An 18942-nucleotide genomic window follows, 5' to 3' on the forward strand; every position below is an offset into this window, starting at 1 on the left:
CGTTAAAACCATGCGCTTCCTGTAAGCCACCTTTTTGTCTCATGGGTTTGTTTCTGATGCCAAAAGCTCTGTGTGTGTGTTTGTGTGTGTGTGTGTGTGTGTGTGGTTCCTAATTAACAGGGCAAAGGTTGCAGCATATGGACGACCTCCTTTCAGAGCTATGCAATCTCATTTGTAGGGTATCCAAGTACTTTGAAGAAACAGATTACACCTGTGGGGATACTAGTACTTTATACTCTACTCCTTCAGTACTTTTCCATCATTATAATACAGATGTATTATATGTATATGTAACAATCCACATGATCTAGCGGATAGAAAGAAAATAATTCATTCAGAAAGCACTTAAGTGATGTCATTCCAAGGCAAATTTCCTAATTTGAAATCGGCTTTTTAAATGCTTAAAGCTATGTATATAATCCACATGATCTAGCAGGCAGTAGGTATTCAGTAAATATTTAGTCTCTTTCATTGGCAGGACTATAGAATGAATCAGTGCATCCTTGCATTGATTGGAGGCGGTAAAGCTGGCCTTACTATTTCCACTTTACCAGTTTGGAAATGGAAGCTTTGAGAAGTAATGTCCCAAGTTACAGATATATTGGGTGACAGGGTCTGGATATCAACCCATGTCTCCCAGTTCCAGATTGAGGGTCCTGAAGCACCCCACATTGCTCTGACAGTCAGTCCCAGCACCCCTGCCAGGTCTCTCAGGGGTGTGGAGGACTTGGCATCGTGAGACTCGACGAATGTGTCCTGTAGTTCAGGCACATTTAACACGTCCTTCCCTCTGACCATCCTGAAGCACGCAGGGGCAGGGTGTTAACAGGGGAAGGAGCCTCCCTGAAGGTGACTTTCCTCTCCAGGGAGACAGTATTTCCATTGTCTCTGCCAGTTGCTTCCCCAGCGCTGTCTGTCTGCCGCTTCCTCTGATCTTGCCTGACTACCTTAACTAAGAGTCACTCTCTTGCTCCCATTCCCGCAGGGACGCACTTGTACCTCCTTTGGGGTTGTACACTCACTTAGCCTTTCTGGCCTTCAGATGATGGACTTGGTCACCTAAGAAGCCTATTGTCTCTCCCAACTCTAAAAACACATGACCACTCCAGGTCAGCATTTCTCAAAGTGAGGTCCACAGACCACCTGCATCATAGTCACGGAAAAATGTGCTAAAGGCAGATTCCTGGGGCCCCATCAACCCTACTGAAGTGCAATCCCTGGGTTTGGGGCCCTGGAATCTGTGTTTTTAATGAGCTCCCCCACCCCCACTCCCACCGTGACTTTCATGCATAACAAAGTCTAGAACCACAGGGTTAGGTGCATACTCATTCCCTGAGAATGAGTCTGATTTCATATTGTTCCCAGAGTGAGTGAGGCAGAACCACGCAAGGCTCCTCTGCCAATTACCCAGCTGCTGGTCCGGGTCCAGGTGTGTCCGTGGCTCCATGGCACGTGGCCTGTGGTGAGGGCTTTGCGCTATAATCCTGTTTTCACGGAGCCCACTCTGGCCTCCTGCTCACACACCGCCCATGCAGACAGTGACAGAGAGGAACTGAGAACCACAGCAAAGGCTGCAGCCCAGCCTTCCTCCCCTCCCTGTCAACAGACTGGAGCCAAGCACACTGGACGCTAATGACTGCTATTTTCTAACCCAGCTTTTTTAAATGCTGCAATATTAATGTCTACCAAAATAATTCAACCCTCTTGGACAGTGGGGTTGCTTCACCTAAGCAGAAGCACTGATTGAGTTGCCAAAGCCATGAAGGGTGTGTGTGTGTGTGTGTGTGTGTGTGTGTGTGTGTGTGTGTGTGTGTGTCTGTATCTGTGTGCATGCACAGGTGTGCCCACGTTCATGCACTCATACATATATGCACATACTTTACTTTTAATCTACACAAAATTAAATAAGACAGTATGTAGAAAGTGCTTGAAGAGAGGCTGGTATTAAAAAAAAAAAAATGAGCTATGGTTTTACAAGGTGACGTGATGGATATTCTCCATTTCTCCTTCCGGATTACTTCTCTTTCCTGCCCTGGGCCCTGAGAAGCGTAGTGCACTGCGTGAAAGTGCCCTCCGGCCCTCAGGTCCTCATTAGGCTTGGCCAGTGGGAGGCACCAGGGGAATATTAAAGGATGAGAAGAAAGGGGCAAAATAGTAATTTCCCTGCCAAGCCCTGGTAGGCAGTGACGGGGTTTCTCTCCATGAAGCCTCAGTTTCTGTTGGCTGTCCCCTCTTCTAAGACTAGGTTCCAGTAACATCACCCTTTCCCTGCCCCTTCAGGCCTGGGGGCAGTATTTCAGCTCTTTCTAGTGTAGCTGACCTGGGGGTTCACCTTTAATCCTGCTCACACCTTTGCACATGGTTCTTTCATTTATTCTCTCCAGTCATCCCTCTTGAATATGTACCTGTTTCTTGCCTGGACCTGGCTGATATAAATGATAAGTGCCTGGATTCAATACAAGGGCAATTCTGAAGCATGGTGACGGTCCTCAGCACTGGACATCTGTCTCCAGTTGCTTGTGGCCCTTAGCTACCCAGTGGGAGAAGAATGTTCTTTTCAGTTGTGTGATGTTGGGAAGCATCACTGTGGTTCCTTCTTCAATGTGAAGCCAGTCCCACTTCCACCCACCAATCTTCTACCCTCAGGGCTCATACCACTCCATCCAAATGCCCACTTTTGCAACTTGTTCCATTCGGGGAGAGAGCAAAGCTTTGTGTTCCACCAGACTTTAAAACAGATTATCTGCACCAGCTGATAACTTGGGCAAGTTTCTTTCTCAGCATCAGTCACCTCCTTTGAAAAACTGGGAAAAGTTGTCCTTCAAAGAATGCAAAGATGACATTCAAAATCATGAGTATAAAATTGTGTGCCACAGTTAGACATACTGATGTAAGTGTGCAGGTCTGTGAGATGTCAGTTTTCTTAGTGCCTCCCACTGGCCATGCCTAATGAGGACCCGAGGGCCGGAGGGCACTTTCACGCAGTGCACTACGCTTCTCAGGGCACAGGGCAGGAAAGAGAAGTAATCCGGAAGGAGAAATGGAGAATATCCATCACGTCACCTTGCAAAACCATAACTCATTTTTTTTTTAATACCAACCTCTCTTCAAGCTCTTTCTACATACTGTCTTATTTAATTTTGTGTAGATTAAAAGTAAAGTATGTGTATATATGTATGAGTGCATGAACGTGGGCACACCCGTGCATGCACACAGATACACACACAGACACACAGACACAGACACACACATACACCCTGCATGGCTTTGGCAACTCAATCAGTGCTTCTGCTTAGGTGAAGCAACCCCACTGTCCAAGAGGGTTGAATTATTTTGGTAGACGTTAATATTGCAGCATTTAAAAAAGCTGGGTTAGAAAATAGCAGTCATTAGCGTCCAGTGTGCTTGGCTCCAGGCTGTTGACAGGGAGGGGAGGAAGGCTGGGCTGCAGCCTTTGCTGTGGTTCTCAGTTCTCTGTCACTGTCTGCATGGGCGGTGTGTGAGCAGGAGGCCAGAGTGGGCTCCGTGAAAACAGGATTATAGCGCAAAGCCCTCACCACAGGCCACGTGCCATGGAGCCACGGACACACCTGGACCTGGACCAGCAGCTGGGTAGTTGGCAGAGGAGCCTTGCGTGGTTCTGCCTCACTCACTCTGGGAACAATATGAAATCAGACTCATTCTCAGGGAATGAGTATGCACCTAACCCTGTGGTTCTAGACTTTGTTATGCATGAAAGTCATGGTGGGAGTGGGGGTGGGGGAGCTCATTAAAAACACAGATTCCAGGGCCTCAGACCCAGGGATTGCACTTTAGTAGGGTTGATGGGGCCCCAGGAATCTGCCTTTAGCACATTTTTCCGTGACTATGATGCAGGTGGTCTGTGGACCTCACTTTGAGAAATGCTGATCTGGAGTGGTCATGTGTTTTTAGAGTTGGGACAGACAGTAGGCTTCCTAGGTGACCAAGTCCATCATCTGAAGGCCAGAAAGGTTAAGTGAGTGAACAACCCCAAAGGAAGTACAAGTGCGTCCCTGCGGGAATGGGAGCAAGAGAGTGACTCTTAGTTAAGGTAGTCAGGCAAGATCAGAGGAAGCGGCAGACAGACAGCGCTGGGGAAGCAACTGGCAGAGACAATGGAAATACTGTCTCCCTGGAGAGGAAAGTCACCTTCAGGGAGGCTCCTTCCCCTGTTAACACCCTTCCCCTGCCTGCTTCAGGATGGTCAGAGGGAAGGACGTGTTAAATGTGCCTGAACTACAGGACACATTCGTCGAGTCTCACGATGCCAAGTCCTCCACACCCCTGAGAGACCTGGCAGGGGTGCTGGGACTGACTGTCAGATCAATGTGGGGTGCTTCAGGACCCTCAATCTGGAACTTGGAGACATCGGTTGATATCCAGACCCTGTCACCCAATATGTCTGTAACTTGGGCCATTACTTCTCAAAGCCTCCATTTCCAAATTGATGAAGTGGAAACAATAAAGCTAGCTTTACCACCTCCAATCAATGCAAGGATGAACTGATTCATGCTATAGCCCTGCCAATGGAAGAGACTAAATATTTACTGAGTGCCTACTACCTGCTAGATCATGTGGATTATATACATAGCTTTAAGCATTTAAAAGGCCAATTTCAAATTAGGAAATTTGACTTGGAATAACACCACTTAAGTGCTTTCTGAATGAATTATTTTCTTTTTTTCCTCATCTGTATCCATATCTTCCCAACGGGACATTCCTTTCAGCAGTGTTCTCTAGCAGATCATAAGCTCTTGACTACATGTATTCTGATTTCAACATGTTGTTTCACTTACAAGCACATAATATATTTACTACAGTGATATTTCCAGCAGCCTCCATGTTTCTGGGCTTCATTCATCCTCACAGATCCCCAAATACTAATTCGGCACTTAGACCTACCAGCTTCCTTCCATGAGCTTCTCAGACCAACCTGGCTTGGCTCTCCCTTCACAATCTTGGTTCCAGTGCACGTGAAGGCCTCCTTCTCCACCATGAAGGCTCCTCCTTCTGCCTGCTGCTTCCGAACCTCCTAAATTCTCCTCCCTCACTCTCTGCCTTCATTTCTCAGCCCTGCCACTCACTCTCAGTGACCTCTGCCATCCACACTCATCACATGGACTAATGGAGCCCCTGATGGTGGTGAAACGACACCCTCCCAGTCTTGCTCATTCCCAGACTGATTCCGCCAGTCACATATCTGCACAAGGATACTCAGCTGCCTGCAGAGCCCTGGGCTGCTCAGTCACACCGATTTGCATAACGATCCCCTCCGCTCCAGTGTCTAGTGTTTTTCTGAGGTGATAATGACAACCTACGTTTGTGTCAAGCATTACAATTTACAAAGGCTTTGCCAGACCACAATTTGATATGATTCTCACAGTAATCTCATGGTGGTTATTATCTCTCATTTTACAGATAATAAAACAGGTTTGTCTAACCCAGTGGTTCTCAACCAGAGATGATTTTATTCCCCAGGGAATGTGTGGCAATGTCTGGAGGTATTTTTGGTTATCACATTTTGGAGAGGGGAGACCTACTGGCATCTAGTGGATAGAGGCCAGGGATACTGCTCTACATCCTATAATGTACAGGACAGTCTCCACGACAAGGAATTATCTGGCTCAAAGTATCAATAGTGCCAAGCAAGATAAGCTGGTCTAATGTCGTTTCATTTACTTGTTGAACCAGGATTCTAACCCAGATATTTGGCGTCCAGGAGCCCCTGCTCTTTTTAGAATCGTGTGCCACTGCTTTCAGGTCCTGCCACTACCTTGGTTAATATCATCTCCTCATTAAGAGAAGAAGACTGATGAATTCAATGAAGTTCCCTTGGTGCTTTGTGCTAGCTATGAAAATTAGGGTCAGTTATTAATTCTCTCTGAACCTAATTTTCCTCAACCATAAAATGGTTATCCTAGAACTATTGGAAGATTAACTGGTCTGTCACATGTAAAGCACGTGGTTGAGTATCCAGCACACAGTAGGTGCACTTTATTCTACCCCTCCCAATCTTCTCTCCTCTCTCTTCTTAACTTCAGCTCTTCCTGAACTTCCTTAACTTTCTCTGCTGCCTGCAGTATGAGCATTTTAAACATTTTAGCTCTCAAGGCTAGCTTCAAATGGCAAAAATGTGGGTTCCATCATAGGAAAGCAAAGGATCACACAAAGAGAGGCAAGCTTCAGGAAGAGGAGGACAGCCTGGGTATACCAGGGCTATTCAAGACCTTCCTCAGCTAAACTGTGAAGCTGGCAAATATTCTTGTTTGGAGGAAAATATGAATGGTTCAGCAGACACTTGCCATCTTTCCTGAGAGTACATATATAAAGACCCTGTATTTTGGCCACATAGCGCTGCAGCCAAATCCTAATTATACACAGACGTTAAAAGGGAAAAAAGAAAGTGCCCAAAAATGGAATCCTCCAATAATTTCCAGTCAATATTTTAGGTTAAGTAATCTGTTCATCTGGGGCTACCACCTTCTCCCAGGCACTAGGATGAGCCCTGCCTTCTGCCTTTCCAATAGCTTGTCCATGGAGCCAACAGGTCTTATCCAGATTGCTCTAGTAGATGTAGATCTGCTCTGGAGTGACATCGTGAGTATATACTGTTTTAACTAGCAATGTACAACAGGATCTGCCCCAATCCTAAAAGTAACTCACTCAGAGGGATGTGTTGATTCAAAGGCCTTTGTGGAGGTTCCCCGTTGAGATCAGGCCAAACAGCATATTCAGAATTTCTCAAGAAGGGATTATATGCCTGAGGAGGCTTCCAGGTAGGAGTGAATCCAGGCTCTAAAAACTCTCACCAGAGCAGCGGTGGCTTTCCATAGCTTTCCAAAGAACGTAGGCCTAATAACAAGTATGGGTGAGGATGTAGAGAAATTGAAACACTCATACCCAGCTGGTAGGAATGTAAAATGGTGCAGCTGCTTTGGAAAGCAGTCTGGCAGTTCCTCAAAAAGTTAAAAACAGAGTTACCATATAGCTCCAAAACTCCACTCTTAGGTACACAGCCAAGGGAAATGAAAACATACGGCCACACAAAAACTTGCATGTAAATGTTCATAGCAACATTGTTCATAGCCAAAAGGTGGAAACAACCCAAATGTCCATCAATTTGTGATGGATAAATATCATGCAGTATGTCCATACGGTGGAATATTGTTTGGCAATAAAAATAAATGAAGTACTGACACATGCTATAACGTGGAAGAACCTTGAAAAAATGCTAACTAAAAAACAATCACAAAAGACCACATATTGAATGATTCCTTTTATATGAAATATCCAGATTAGACAAATCTGTAGAGACAGAAAGTACTTTTGTGGTTACCTAGGGCTAAAGGGTTGAGGAAAAATGGAGAGTGATTGCTAATGGGTACAGAATTTCTTGTTGGATGATAAAAATGTTCTAAAATTGATTGTGGTGATGGTGTTGGAACTCTGTGAATATACCAAAAGTCATTGAATTATATACCTTAAATGGTGAATTATATAGTGTATGAAGTATATCTCAATAAAGCTATTAGAAGAAGGAGGAGACGGAGAAGAAAGAAAAGGAGACAAAAAGGAAAAGGAAGAAGAATGATCCAGGCATTGGAATGCTCATTGGCAGAGTCTCTCCAAAACATCTCAAGTTCATTACTACTAGGAAGTGAGACAGTCCAGTGATTACGCTGTGGGCTCTGGAATAAATATGATTGAGCTGGGGTCAGATAGGCGTTAGCATGACTGTATTACTCCTTACCAAGTGACTCCTGAAATTTAGGTAGAGTTTTCTGAGATAACTTGTGTGTAATGATTCTACAGCATGCATCAGATCACCTGGAGGGCTTGTAAAAATGAATATTGCTGGGCCCCACCCCAGAATGCCTGATTCAGTAGGTCTGGAGTAGGGCCAGAGAATTTGAGTTTCTAACAAGTTCTCAGGTGATGTTGACGCTGCGGGTCCTAGAACCACACTTTGAAAACTACTGATCTAATACTGAGTTCTTGAAGTTCCCCAGGGCCTACTGAGCATACTTTGCCAACAACAGCAGAAATTCATAGTGCAAATTAGTATGTGTGATTTAATATTAATAACCTTATCAATATTTTGCATGGCAATTATTTCTAAATGTTGGTATATAATTAGTGGACTGCAGTTTTGATGAAATGATGAATGGAATCACAGTCTAGGAATCAGAAGACCTGGGGGTCATGCCCTTCCAGTCCTAGGAATTTGAACCAAAAAAGTTCCTGACCACGGTTTTCTCATCTGTGGAAAACAAATCCCAATAATGCCTCACTAATATATACAAGGCTGTGAGAAAGATGATATGATAACCTAGTTGAAAATGCATGGTACATTGCATATGCGTTAAACTTACATTCTTAATGTCTGCTCAGGACAACCAGTCTCTGTGAAACTTCCAGCAATGGGCTGCAAGTCCTCAGTTTCTAGAATCCCCTGAGACACTGCATGAGTTAGGATACTATCAATTTTAAGTAATAAGACTCTATACCCAAACTAGCCTAAACTCTAAAGATGTTTACTTGTGCACATTACAGGGAGTCTAGCCATGGAAGCTGTAAACCGTAAGATAAAAGAGGTCTGCAGACAATGGGGAACAGGCAGGGCCTGGAAATTGTTGGAAAATGAATGTATGATAAATATGAGTGCTTGCAATGATTTGCATTGTCTCTTGGAGCTCTTTAAGTCTTAAGATTGCTCATAAGTCATATCCAGAATGCAGGATGTAACTCATGAGCATCAGGATGGTCCATTTTAAAACCTCTACAGTAGTGGTTCTCAACCTTGGCCGTACATGCAAATCATACAGGAAGGTTTTAAAGGATGCTCTTGTCTGGACCTGGTTCAAAAGCTTCTGATCTGACGGATCTGGGGTGAGGCTCAGACACTGGTGTCTTTCAAAAGTTCCCCAGGTAATTCTTAAGTGATGACAGGGTTGAGAATAATTGCTCCAGCATATCATAAACCAAAGTGGTTGCCCTAAGCTTGAAGGACTCCAGTTGCCAGCACTGGGGAGTTACTTAGGGATAGGAGTGATAGGACAGTGGTCCCTAATCTTTCTGGCAGCAGGGACCGGTTTCAAGGAAGGCAGTTTTTCCACGGACCGGCGGGGGAGGGGTGCAGGGGAGCGGGGGAGCTGGGAAGGGTTTTGGGATGATTCAAGTGCTTTACATTTATTGTGCACTTTATTTCTATTATTATTACATTGTAATATATAATGAAATAATTATACAACGCACCATAATGCTGACAGGTGGTGGAGCTCAGGTGGTTATGAGAGCAAGGAGAAGCAGCTGTAAACACAGATGAACCTTCGCTCACTCACCCACCATTCACCTCCTGCTGCGTAGCCAAGTTCCTAACAGGCTGCAGACCAGTACCGTCCGCAGTCCAGGGGTTGGGTACCCCTGTTATTGGAGAAGGTGGTACTAAAACAAAACTGGGACTCATGCCTATTCAGCCCAGAGCCTCTTCCCCTCCCTTTGATAACTACATCATCAGAGCAAATTACATGCTCAACACACACACACAAATATACACACGTTTGCTTTCCTCGCATGTGTGACTTTCTCCTTCAAGGTTACCTTAATCTAGCCTGAATGCCATCTGGTAAATGTGCTATAAGTTGACAAGGGGTGGAATTCATAGTGTGATTTTTTTTCCCCTGGATCCACATTTCTTTAGGAAAGTGGTTATTAAACTTTGGTGTGAGTAAGAATCACGTGGAAGAATTTTTTAATGTAGATACCTGGGCATCACCTGTGAGGTTATGATTTACTAGGTCTGGAGTGGAGCCCAGGACTCTGCATTTTAACAATCTTCACAGGAGCTTGAGAAATCATTGGTCTACAACCACAATTTTAAGAAACTTCCTTAGGGACAGCCCTGATGAAAAATGGGAAATACTACCCACTTAGGAGATGCCCAAAGGGCTCAAGAAATTTGAACAGCTAAATCACCAAAGAAAACAGACAGATGACCAATACACACATGAAAAGATGCTCAAAATCATTAGTCATTATGGAAATGCAAACCAAAACCTCACTGAAATACCACTGGAAACCTACTAACTTGTTAAAATGGTTAAAATAAAAGAAACTGCAATTTTTCTGGGAGGGATGCACGATAGTTCAGCACTTTAGAAATCAGGTAGTTTCTTACAAAGTTAAATATACACTTAATCCAGTATTCTCACTCCTAGATATTTGCCCAAATGAAATAAAAATTTCATCACACAAAAACCTGTTCATGGATGTTTATAGTAGTTTTATTCATAATTACTAAAAGCTAGGGAAAAAAACAAATGTCTTTCAACTGGTAAATGTATAAGCAGTCTGTAGTACCGCCATACCATAGAATACCACTCAACAGTGTAAAGGAATGAACTATTGACACTAACACACAACAATATGGATGGATCCATAAAACATTTTTCCTAGTGAAAGGAGTCAGACAAAAGACAACATATTGTATGATTCCATCTATTTGACATCCTGGAAAAGGCAAAACTACAGTGACAGAATGTAGATCAGTGGTTACCAGGGGCTGGGTATTGGGAAGGACTTGACTACCAAGGGGCATAAGGGGTCTAGAGGGTTGAGGGAACTGTTTTGTGTCTTGATTATGGTACTGGTTGAATGACTGTATGCTGAACATTAGAAGAGATGAATTTTATTATACGTAAATTATACCTCATTAAAAAGAAAACTCAACACAGAGGGGAAAACCACCAAAGAATAAAAAGTGGTTTTATTTAAATTAAACTCATGATGTATTTGACAGCCGAGCACAGTTTCTAGGTGTAGATGGGTCCAATTTCAGCAGCTCAGAAGGATGCTTAAATGTAGTGATAATGCCCAACTTATCTCTCCAGGGGCCCATAGTACTTCCATATGTGACTTAAAAATTCTCAGAGTAGCCTGCAAACTGGCATTCCGTGCTTATACTCGGGGTTAAAAGATGTTGGGTTGAGAACTTAGAGCAGGCATCTAGACTTGCAGAAATCTAAATAACTCTGACCCTTCAACCTATTATTTTGGTGTTTTGAAATCACTTTCTGCATATTTGTGTGGTCCTGGAAGGCTGGTTTGGAGAACAAATACAGGGGTTTGCTAGTGGTGGGTGGGGTAGGGAAGAGAGAAGTGAAGTGCTAAGAGATGTGGGATAAATTTGCTCCTTTTTTCAAGTGAATGTTTCTGAGGAGTGTGAAGCCATTTGCTTCTATAATCTATCTGCTAAGTTGTTCCTTCTCTAGGGAGTTTCTTCCATTTGCGTGTTCCTTATGTTTTCTTAGAATTCCACCTTAAAACAAACTGAATGTACTTACGGCCAATATCTCCACGCTGAAAAGTTTTGCTTAAACGATGACACACTGCAGTTGGAGCCTGCTCACCCACATCTGGAAGCCACATGTCAGCAGCAGCTCTATAAAACCAGCAGCCCAGCAGACACAGGGTGACATTTTTTGCCAGAAACCCAGACAGCATGGACCTTGCTCTTCTGTGGGTGCTTCTGCCACTGGTCACCGTGGCCTGGGGACAGTATGACGACTACGCGTACTCATATCAGCAGTACCATGACTATAGTGATGATGGGTGGGTGAATCTGAACCGGCAGGGCTTCAGCTACCAGTGTCCCCATGGGGAGGTGGTGGTGGCCGTGAAGAGCATCTTCAACAAGAAGGAAGGTTCTGACAGACAGTGGAACTACGCCTGCATGCCCACGCCTCAGAGCCTCGGGGAGCCTACAGAATGCTGGTGGGAGGAGATCAACAGGGCTGGAATGGAATGGTAAGAGCCAGCAGGCTGCACACAGCCGGTATTATTGCAGCATATCCCTCTCACTGGGGGATGCTTGACGCTCAGGGAACAGCACTTACTGGAGACTGGGCAAGTTCTACAAGGAACCTTTCCATTGCATGCTCTGGGTGGGGCAGGGCCACTGCTGAGCAGACTGCATTACAGGGCAAAAACCCAGAATGGGGGGGTGTCCGTGGCAGATGGACTCCTCTGTGGTTCTGTTCCTTCCAGAAGCAGCCCTACTCTCAGTTTGGTCCAGGACTATTATGGGTCTGCGAAACGTTTACCAGTTCGCCGAAAGTTAAGTACAGAAATTGAAAGTATTTATGGAACTTTATAGCAATTTAACATTGCTGTGACATCCAAGTGACATTTTAGTTTGGTAGTTTATTTTGACTGTTTTACAAAAGTATTGGTACCCAATAGTTTGGGGAAAATAAACAATGGGACGTTCACCACAGACAGTTTGAGAAATATTGATTTAGAGCAAACGAATGGGGAGAGGGTCAAAGAAGCTTAGGCAAAGAGAAGTGAAATTAAATAGCTCTCTCTTGCCCCGATTAAATGTGCTCTCTCAGTTTTGAGTACCAAGGTCCTTCTCTCTGTCTGAATTTAAAATGGGTTTCATTGCTGGGAAATAGTTTACTAAAGTCTTTTGGGGAGAAGGACTGTTCTCTTCTGACTGGGCTCTGCAGTGGTTAAGGACATGGAAATGGTCTGAGCCTGTGTCTTCACTGTGCCATGTGACTGTCTCACCCTAGTACTTGGTCAGAGCCCATCCTAGGAGCTATGGTCTGTGAGGCCAGTTAATCACAGCAGCCAGGATGAAAGCAGGACCACTGGGTGGGTCGGGGGAATGGGTGGAAACAGACCCTGTGGAAGGCCAGCCTGGGGAAGAGGAAGCCCAACTGGCAGCCTGCTGTTATGGTAACTGTAGAGAGAAGATTCTATGAGGAATCCCAGCACGCATGTGGTATAATGGGGGTTAGGGGTGGTCAAGCACAAAACTCTGAGGGTCACTCCAGCAGCACACAGAACAATGATGGGAGATCAAGAGGAAAAGACTGATGGGTGGAGGGGACCTCTCAGTAATAAAAACAGCGGCCATTGATTGAGTGCTTACCCTGAGCAAGCACCATGCTGGGTAATTTATATGGATTGTCTCATTTAATGCTCAAAACAAATCTCGAAGTCATTTTATAAGTAGACAGAACGCAGTCTAGAGATCAGGGGTTTCCTCAGCTGGGAAGTGGTAGAGCAAGGATTTGGATCCAGTGAGTCTCAGCTCCAAAGTGTATGTGCTTAGCCATGGTGATGTGGGGGACAGACTTGAGAGTCTGCTCCCTCTGCCCAGTGTGGGCTCAGTCAGCATGGCCGGGGCCACAGGACTGGACTCAGGGCAGTTCTTCATCCTGGGGAGGGAGGGCTCTGCAAATCACAGCAGTAGCCAGCCCTGGAGGGATTGGACCAGCTTGATTACTACCATGACTGAGGAGGGGCTCAGCCAGCCTGTGGAAGGGATGGGGAGAGGGTCACACAGGCAGCTTCAGGTCGGGGGCCCCATTATTGGGTCTTTCCCATCCCCCCCACTGCCTCTAGCGGCAGATTTAATTATCCAAAACCCCTTCTGACAGATGGCTGGCTCAGAATCCAGCCTCACCTCAATGACTGACAGTCTCCAGTGGTTCCCAGTAGCCAGGCCAGTTGCCTGCCACAGAGCATGGGGATGACCAAATTACAACTGTCTGTCTAATCCTCCAACTTAGGGGGCTATCATATGGGTGGGGCCCCTCTCTAATGTTCCCCTTGTACAGCCACAGCAAAACACACTCAGATGATTTCTTAAATCCCAAAGGAAGAATCCTGGGCTCTGAATCAGGAGGCCTGGATTTAGATCCTGGTTCTAAAGACAACTTGCCGGGTGACCTTGAACCACGGGTTCAGCTCTCTAGGCTCCCACCGCATTTGGAAAGTGAGCGGTCAGACTGCATGATCTCGCAAGGCTCCATGGCTCCAATTCTCTTTCCTCTGCTTGGCTCTGAAAAGACAGTTGGATTTTTCTTTCATTCTGTTGATTCTTGTGTTTACCCCTGCTAGGGAGAGAAGGCAAGTTATGTTTAGTTTCAAACTTGCCAGCGTGTGACTGGTTTGTCATTAACTCCCAAACTATTTGAAGAAAAGCATGAGAGGGAGTAGAAATTATATGATTTTGTTTGACCAATGCGAGTCGAATGAGAAGCTGACAGGCACGATCTCTCTTCCACCTTCTCTTCTTCCACATTTTTGAGTATGCAGAGTCAAATGATATTTGTTTTCTTTCTCCCTTTCCACCCTCTGTTTTCTCATCTCCTCCTCCATTAATCACAGAGTAAAAAATGTACAAACATGAAAAACAGTAGGACTCAGCTGCCCCAGAACTGATCCCAATTATCCCAGAGGCATTTTTGTTGGATGATTATTGCTTTGAGTTTAGACTCCAGTCTCTGAAAAATCTGGAAGGAAAGAAATTGCTCATAAACAGGGGACCAGTTATATCTTCCCGTTGGCTGCAGGGTCTTAATCTGTTCCGGAGGAAGAGTTGACAGTTTCGTGCAATTTGGCTGCCTTGTATAACTACATTAGCTTGCAGGCTTATTTTAAAAGGGGACAAGGAATCTTGAACACAGATGTGACAACAGTACATAGGGTCTGCTAAAGACACTTGCTAATTGGAGCGCAGTCTTTAAAAAGTGCTTCTGTCATGGCTGAGTGACTTGTAACACTGCTGTTTTGTTAGGGTTTCTCTGTTGAAAATCACTTCTTCAGTTGGCAGATTCTGAAGTGTGCATGCTGGTCCCTCACTAACAACTGCTTGGAAGCTTTACCTGGGTTCCATGAGTGGCATTTTGCCATCTCAGAGCATGCCTCAGTTGTTCTTGGGGAGTCTTCTCAAACCTGGGTTGACCCAGGCTGTAGAACATGTGGGTCCTGTGTGGAACAAGATGAAACTGGAATTTTTTAGTGAGGCTGAGCTGGAGTGTGGTGGAAGGGGCTCTGGTCTTAGAATCAGGAAACTTTGATTTGCAGCTCCTGTTTCTATCATCTCGGAGCTCTGTGGTCTTGGGCGTTCAGTTTCTCATTCTGGAAAAAAGGAAAAGAGTGTGACACCCACCTCACAAGCTGTCAGAGGGTGTTACCGTGATGCTTACAGAAGAAAGTGTAGGAGAACTCTAGAACAAATCTAAATCTAAAACAAATTCCTGGCATATCATGGACAGTCAATAAAGATTTTGTGAATCTGAAATTTGATGAGGCTAATTTGAGGCAAACCAGCTTTACATGGAGTCTGAATTCAGAAGAAGAGCATTCAGTATATTGGCATCTGCTTTTTCCCCAGGGCTTCAAAGAATTCCCAAGAAGATATTTCAAAATGGCAGCTTGTTTTAGAGCTAATTATTTGAATTTATGAATTTACCAAAGATACATCACATGATAGAGAAGAGGAAACCATGTTGCTTCCACAACATTCCAAAATCATGAGCTACTCCAAATTTTGGCAGTTTTATCCTTGGCTAAGGTACAAGCCCACATAAGAGCATATAATTCAGCCTGTTAGGCTGAAGTAGCCATAGATAAAGGTACTGCCTCAACAATATCCAAAGAAGTTGCAATAGCATACTCAGCACAATATTTGCCATTGTCATCTTTTAAATAAGAACTACTAGTGAACCATGAATAGTCAACATTACCCAAAGAATTTCCTACAGATCATTTACAAGGAGTCAGTAGGTGATCCATCAGTGTTAAGCAGTCAAGAGGAACTTCATCAGTGACAGAGGGGAGAAGAGTAGTAGAATTAAGATTATTACAACATAAAAGAGTGATGTGAGGAACAGCTAACAAAAGGACTTCTTATGAAGTGAGGAAGCTGAGAAATGTTGAGTGTGATGAGAATTTTCAGGAGAGCTTCTACTGAAATGGTTAAATGGTCCTGGACAAACCTCCACTCTCAGTCCTTAGGTTTTCTCAAAAGTAAAATAAGAGCATTACAGGGACTAGTTAAGGGACAGTGAGGCCTTGAGCCTCGTAATCTTCTAATATGGTTTTTATGCCTTGAAGGGCTTCTTTACTTACAGGATGTTGATTAATTCTGGGAAGAGGTTTTAAGAGATCTATTTGAATCTTGATGGGAGGTGGGCTGTGAATTTTGCCAATAAGGAGGGTGGTAGTTGATTCAATAGGGGCAGATGATCAGTGTTTCCAGAATAAACTCTAGTACCATCAAAAACAAAGCAAATAAAAAATGTCAAAGAGTCATTTAATTCACCTGGTTGGCTGCTTTGATAACTACTGTCAATTCTAGAATTGCTTTCTCCTTTTGGGAGAAAGAAAGTTCTATATACTTCTCTAAGAAGTCTTGACCTAATAAATGGATGGGCAGAGAAACTAAGGAGAAAGGGGTATGTGTCTTTCAAAGGGCCTAAACAAAAGGGAATACGTTCAAGGACAGAAACCTCTTGAGGTTTGTTAGAGATCCCTACTATTTGAATTTTTTTAGTACTACAAGACAAGGGGTGATTGATAGTAGAGGGGTTGAGTACCAGGAGTGTGGCTCCAGTGTCAGTGAGGTCTGGAAGAGATTTATCCCCCATCTGGAGAAACGTTCTTCAAGTCAGTTAAGAGGGAGGATTGGGAAGAGCTCCTATAGTTCCCAGGAGCTTAGCCACTGAGAACTGGGAAGATGTTGGAAAGGCTGATTAGACAGCTGAAGGCACCTAAAGCACTTAAATTTGTAGCAAATTCTTTTCCAATGTCCTGGCTTTTTGCAATAATAGCAGAAACTTGGGGTGGGGGTGGGGGTCATTTAGGGGCCTTCACTTGCTGGAGTTGAAGGTTAAGAATTTTGTCAGTCTTCCTTTTAGTTGACTCATTTAAAGTATGAGAGAGCTGGTTTATCAGATTAACTGAATCTGGAGTGGACAAATTTTCCTGTTCCATCCTGGTCCTTTTTACCAGAAGGGAGATGTTCTGGGTCAGCCTATTACTAAACATAGAGTTACAAGCTACATGGGTGGAATCAACAACTGAAGAAAGACCAGAATTTGCTTTAAAAATAATATGAAATCGATTGTAATAGTCATAAACAGGTTCATCAGATTTTTGTGTGCAAGCCTGAATTTTGTTCCAATCAACAGGCTTTGGAAAAGCCCTAGGAATTGCTCAATGAAGTCACTTATTGATTGCCTGAGCCTGATCATATAATAAGTTAGTGGGCTGGTCTCATGGTTGTACTTCTAGAGACCTTTCGGGCTTTCCTCTACTAACAGTTTTCATTCAATGCTGCACCTGGTCTTCACCGACAAGCATATGAACAAGCTGATGTAAGTCTTAGAAACCAGGTTGATAAATCTGAATGACTATATTAATTCAGCAAATCTGTGAGGATCTCCAGTTACTTTGGGAGAATCTCTGACCGTGACTCGCAGTTCAGCGTTAGTCCAGGAAATATAAGAAATTAAGGGTTTAGCCTCTGGATCCCCAAAAGGCTTAATTTTAAAGGGATAGGTTCTGATAGGTTCAGAGGAAAAGGGAGTGGGGAGAGTTTCAGAGAAAAGGGGAAGTCTGGCAAGAGAATTAGTATTGGGGAACTGGGGATGTAAGGGAGGTGTAGGCAGGCAAAAAAAAGGGAAGGGGGAGGCTGGCACTGGAGGTGGGGTCCGAGCAGGAGGAGCTGAAGGAGTGAGACAAGACAGTGCTGGAGATGGAGCCTGAGACAGAGAAGCCAAGGAAGAAGAGCCTGAGGCTTCGGGAGCCATGTTATCTTTCTTTAATTGTTTACCTTAGTTCATCTTAAAATCGTATTTTGCAAAGATGCAATTTTAGGCTGCTGATAATGTTTGGAAGCCTAAAAATACCAATCAAAATAGGCATTCCATTTAGTTTTGGAAATTTTAGAGCTATGGTTGTCCAATTTGGTTTTAAGAAAAGTACGTTTAGGGATTTCAAAAGTTCCTCATAATGGTCATTGATATTCTAAGTTGCTTTCGGTTAGGTCAATCCAGTTTGGTTAGACATGCACATGAGGAAGGACCTTGGTTTTCAAACATAAAATGGGCCAGGATCCCTGTAGGAAAGGGGTACCCTCAAAATATTCAGATAACTGGGATCCTATTTCTCAGAGCTTTTTCTCTAGAGTAAAATAATTCTTTTCAAACAACGTAAGCAGCTCAAATAGCTCAAACAGTCTGCAGGCCTAATACCAGCCAGTTCTAAGGGAACAGTCTAGTCCTGGAAGAGCCAGGCAGGAAGCTGCCCAGCACAGTTCCAATAGAACAGCCCCTATTCCTGAATGAATGGGCTGATGGCTAGCCAGTTCAAGCTGGATCAGTCTGATTTCAAGAATCAGGCCGAAGTGCCAAATGAGTAGTCGCATACAGAACAAGGTCTTAACCAAAAAAAATGAAACCTTAAAACAGATCCCAAATAAAACCTGAAGAGCTTCAAAATGCAAAGAGGGTGAAGCTGAGATCCAGGAGAAAGACTTGCCCTCAAACCCCGGGGTCAGTTAGAAAAGCAGTGAGCAACAATGAGCTCAATGTGGTACCAAACCTGTTTGCTTACAAGCCTCAGAGTAATCGGGGGTCTTCACTGGACCCCCATATGGAAGAACAAAATGTTGACCTAAAACAAATAGATGGCCAGTTATAACTCCAGAAAAAAATGGGTTTATTTGAAGGAGCAAAGAATTGTAATTTGGGGTCTACAACTATAGTGAGGCATGCACAAGTCCCCCCCAAAGTGGAGAGGAGAAAACTCTTTTATAGAGGGGAAAAGGAAGTTGGGGGGCCCTATAGTAAACAGAGTTCATGGCTTTTCATTGGTTGCATTATGACAATCTCTCATTGGCTGAGCTCTTGCCAGGCAAGAAGAGGAAATCTTTCTTCTTCTGTCGGGCTCTGCTATCTTTGAAGGGTATGAGAGCACTCTTTTCTGGTCTCCTGACTCTAATTGAGGTTTCTGCTTATTAATTTTTTACAGTAGGAACTCAGTTTTCCATAATCTGATTCTAACTGAGACCAGGGTTCTGTCTAGTATGGAGCAATCCGTCCTGATTCATTATTCTGATCA

The 18942-nt window shown here is 44.0% G+C and overlaps 2 protein-coding genes and 1 long non-coding RNA gene across 3 annotated transcripts in view; 1 reads left to right on the forward strand and 2 right to left on the reverse strand.

The window, feature by feature from the left end:
- The window catches only part of SFT2D2 (SFT2 domain containing 2), an 842470-nt gene that overhangs the window by 321004 nt on the left and 502524 nt on the right, over positions 1-18942 (reverse strand). The gene's annotated exons all lie outside the window — the stretch shown is intronic.
- Positions 1-18942, reverse strand: part of LOC309649613 — a 140886-nt gene that overhangs the window by 51745 nt on the left and 70199 nt on the right. The window lies entirely within an intron of this gene.
- The window catches only part of DPT (dermatopontin), a 42660-nt gene continuing 34057 nt past the window's right edge, over positions 10340-18942 (forward strand). Inside the window, exon 1 of the mRNA XM_082439052.1 lies at positions 10340-11826. Coding sequence (XP_082295178.1) covers positions 11522-11826 — 305 coding nt within the window. The 5' untranslated portion in view covers positions 10340-11521. The remainder of the gene's footprint in view (positions 11827-18942) is intronic.

The sequence above is a fragment of the Balaenoptera physalus genome (assembly GCF_965194825.1).
Source record: "Balaenoptera physalus genome assembly, chromosome: 1".
Lineage (NCBI taxonomy): Eukaryota > Metazoa > Chordata > Mammalia > Artiodactyla > Balaenopteridae > Balaenoptera > Balaenoptera physalus.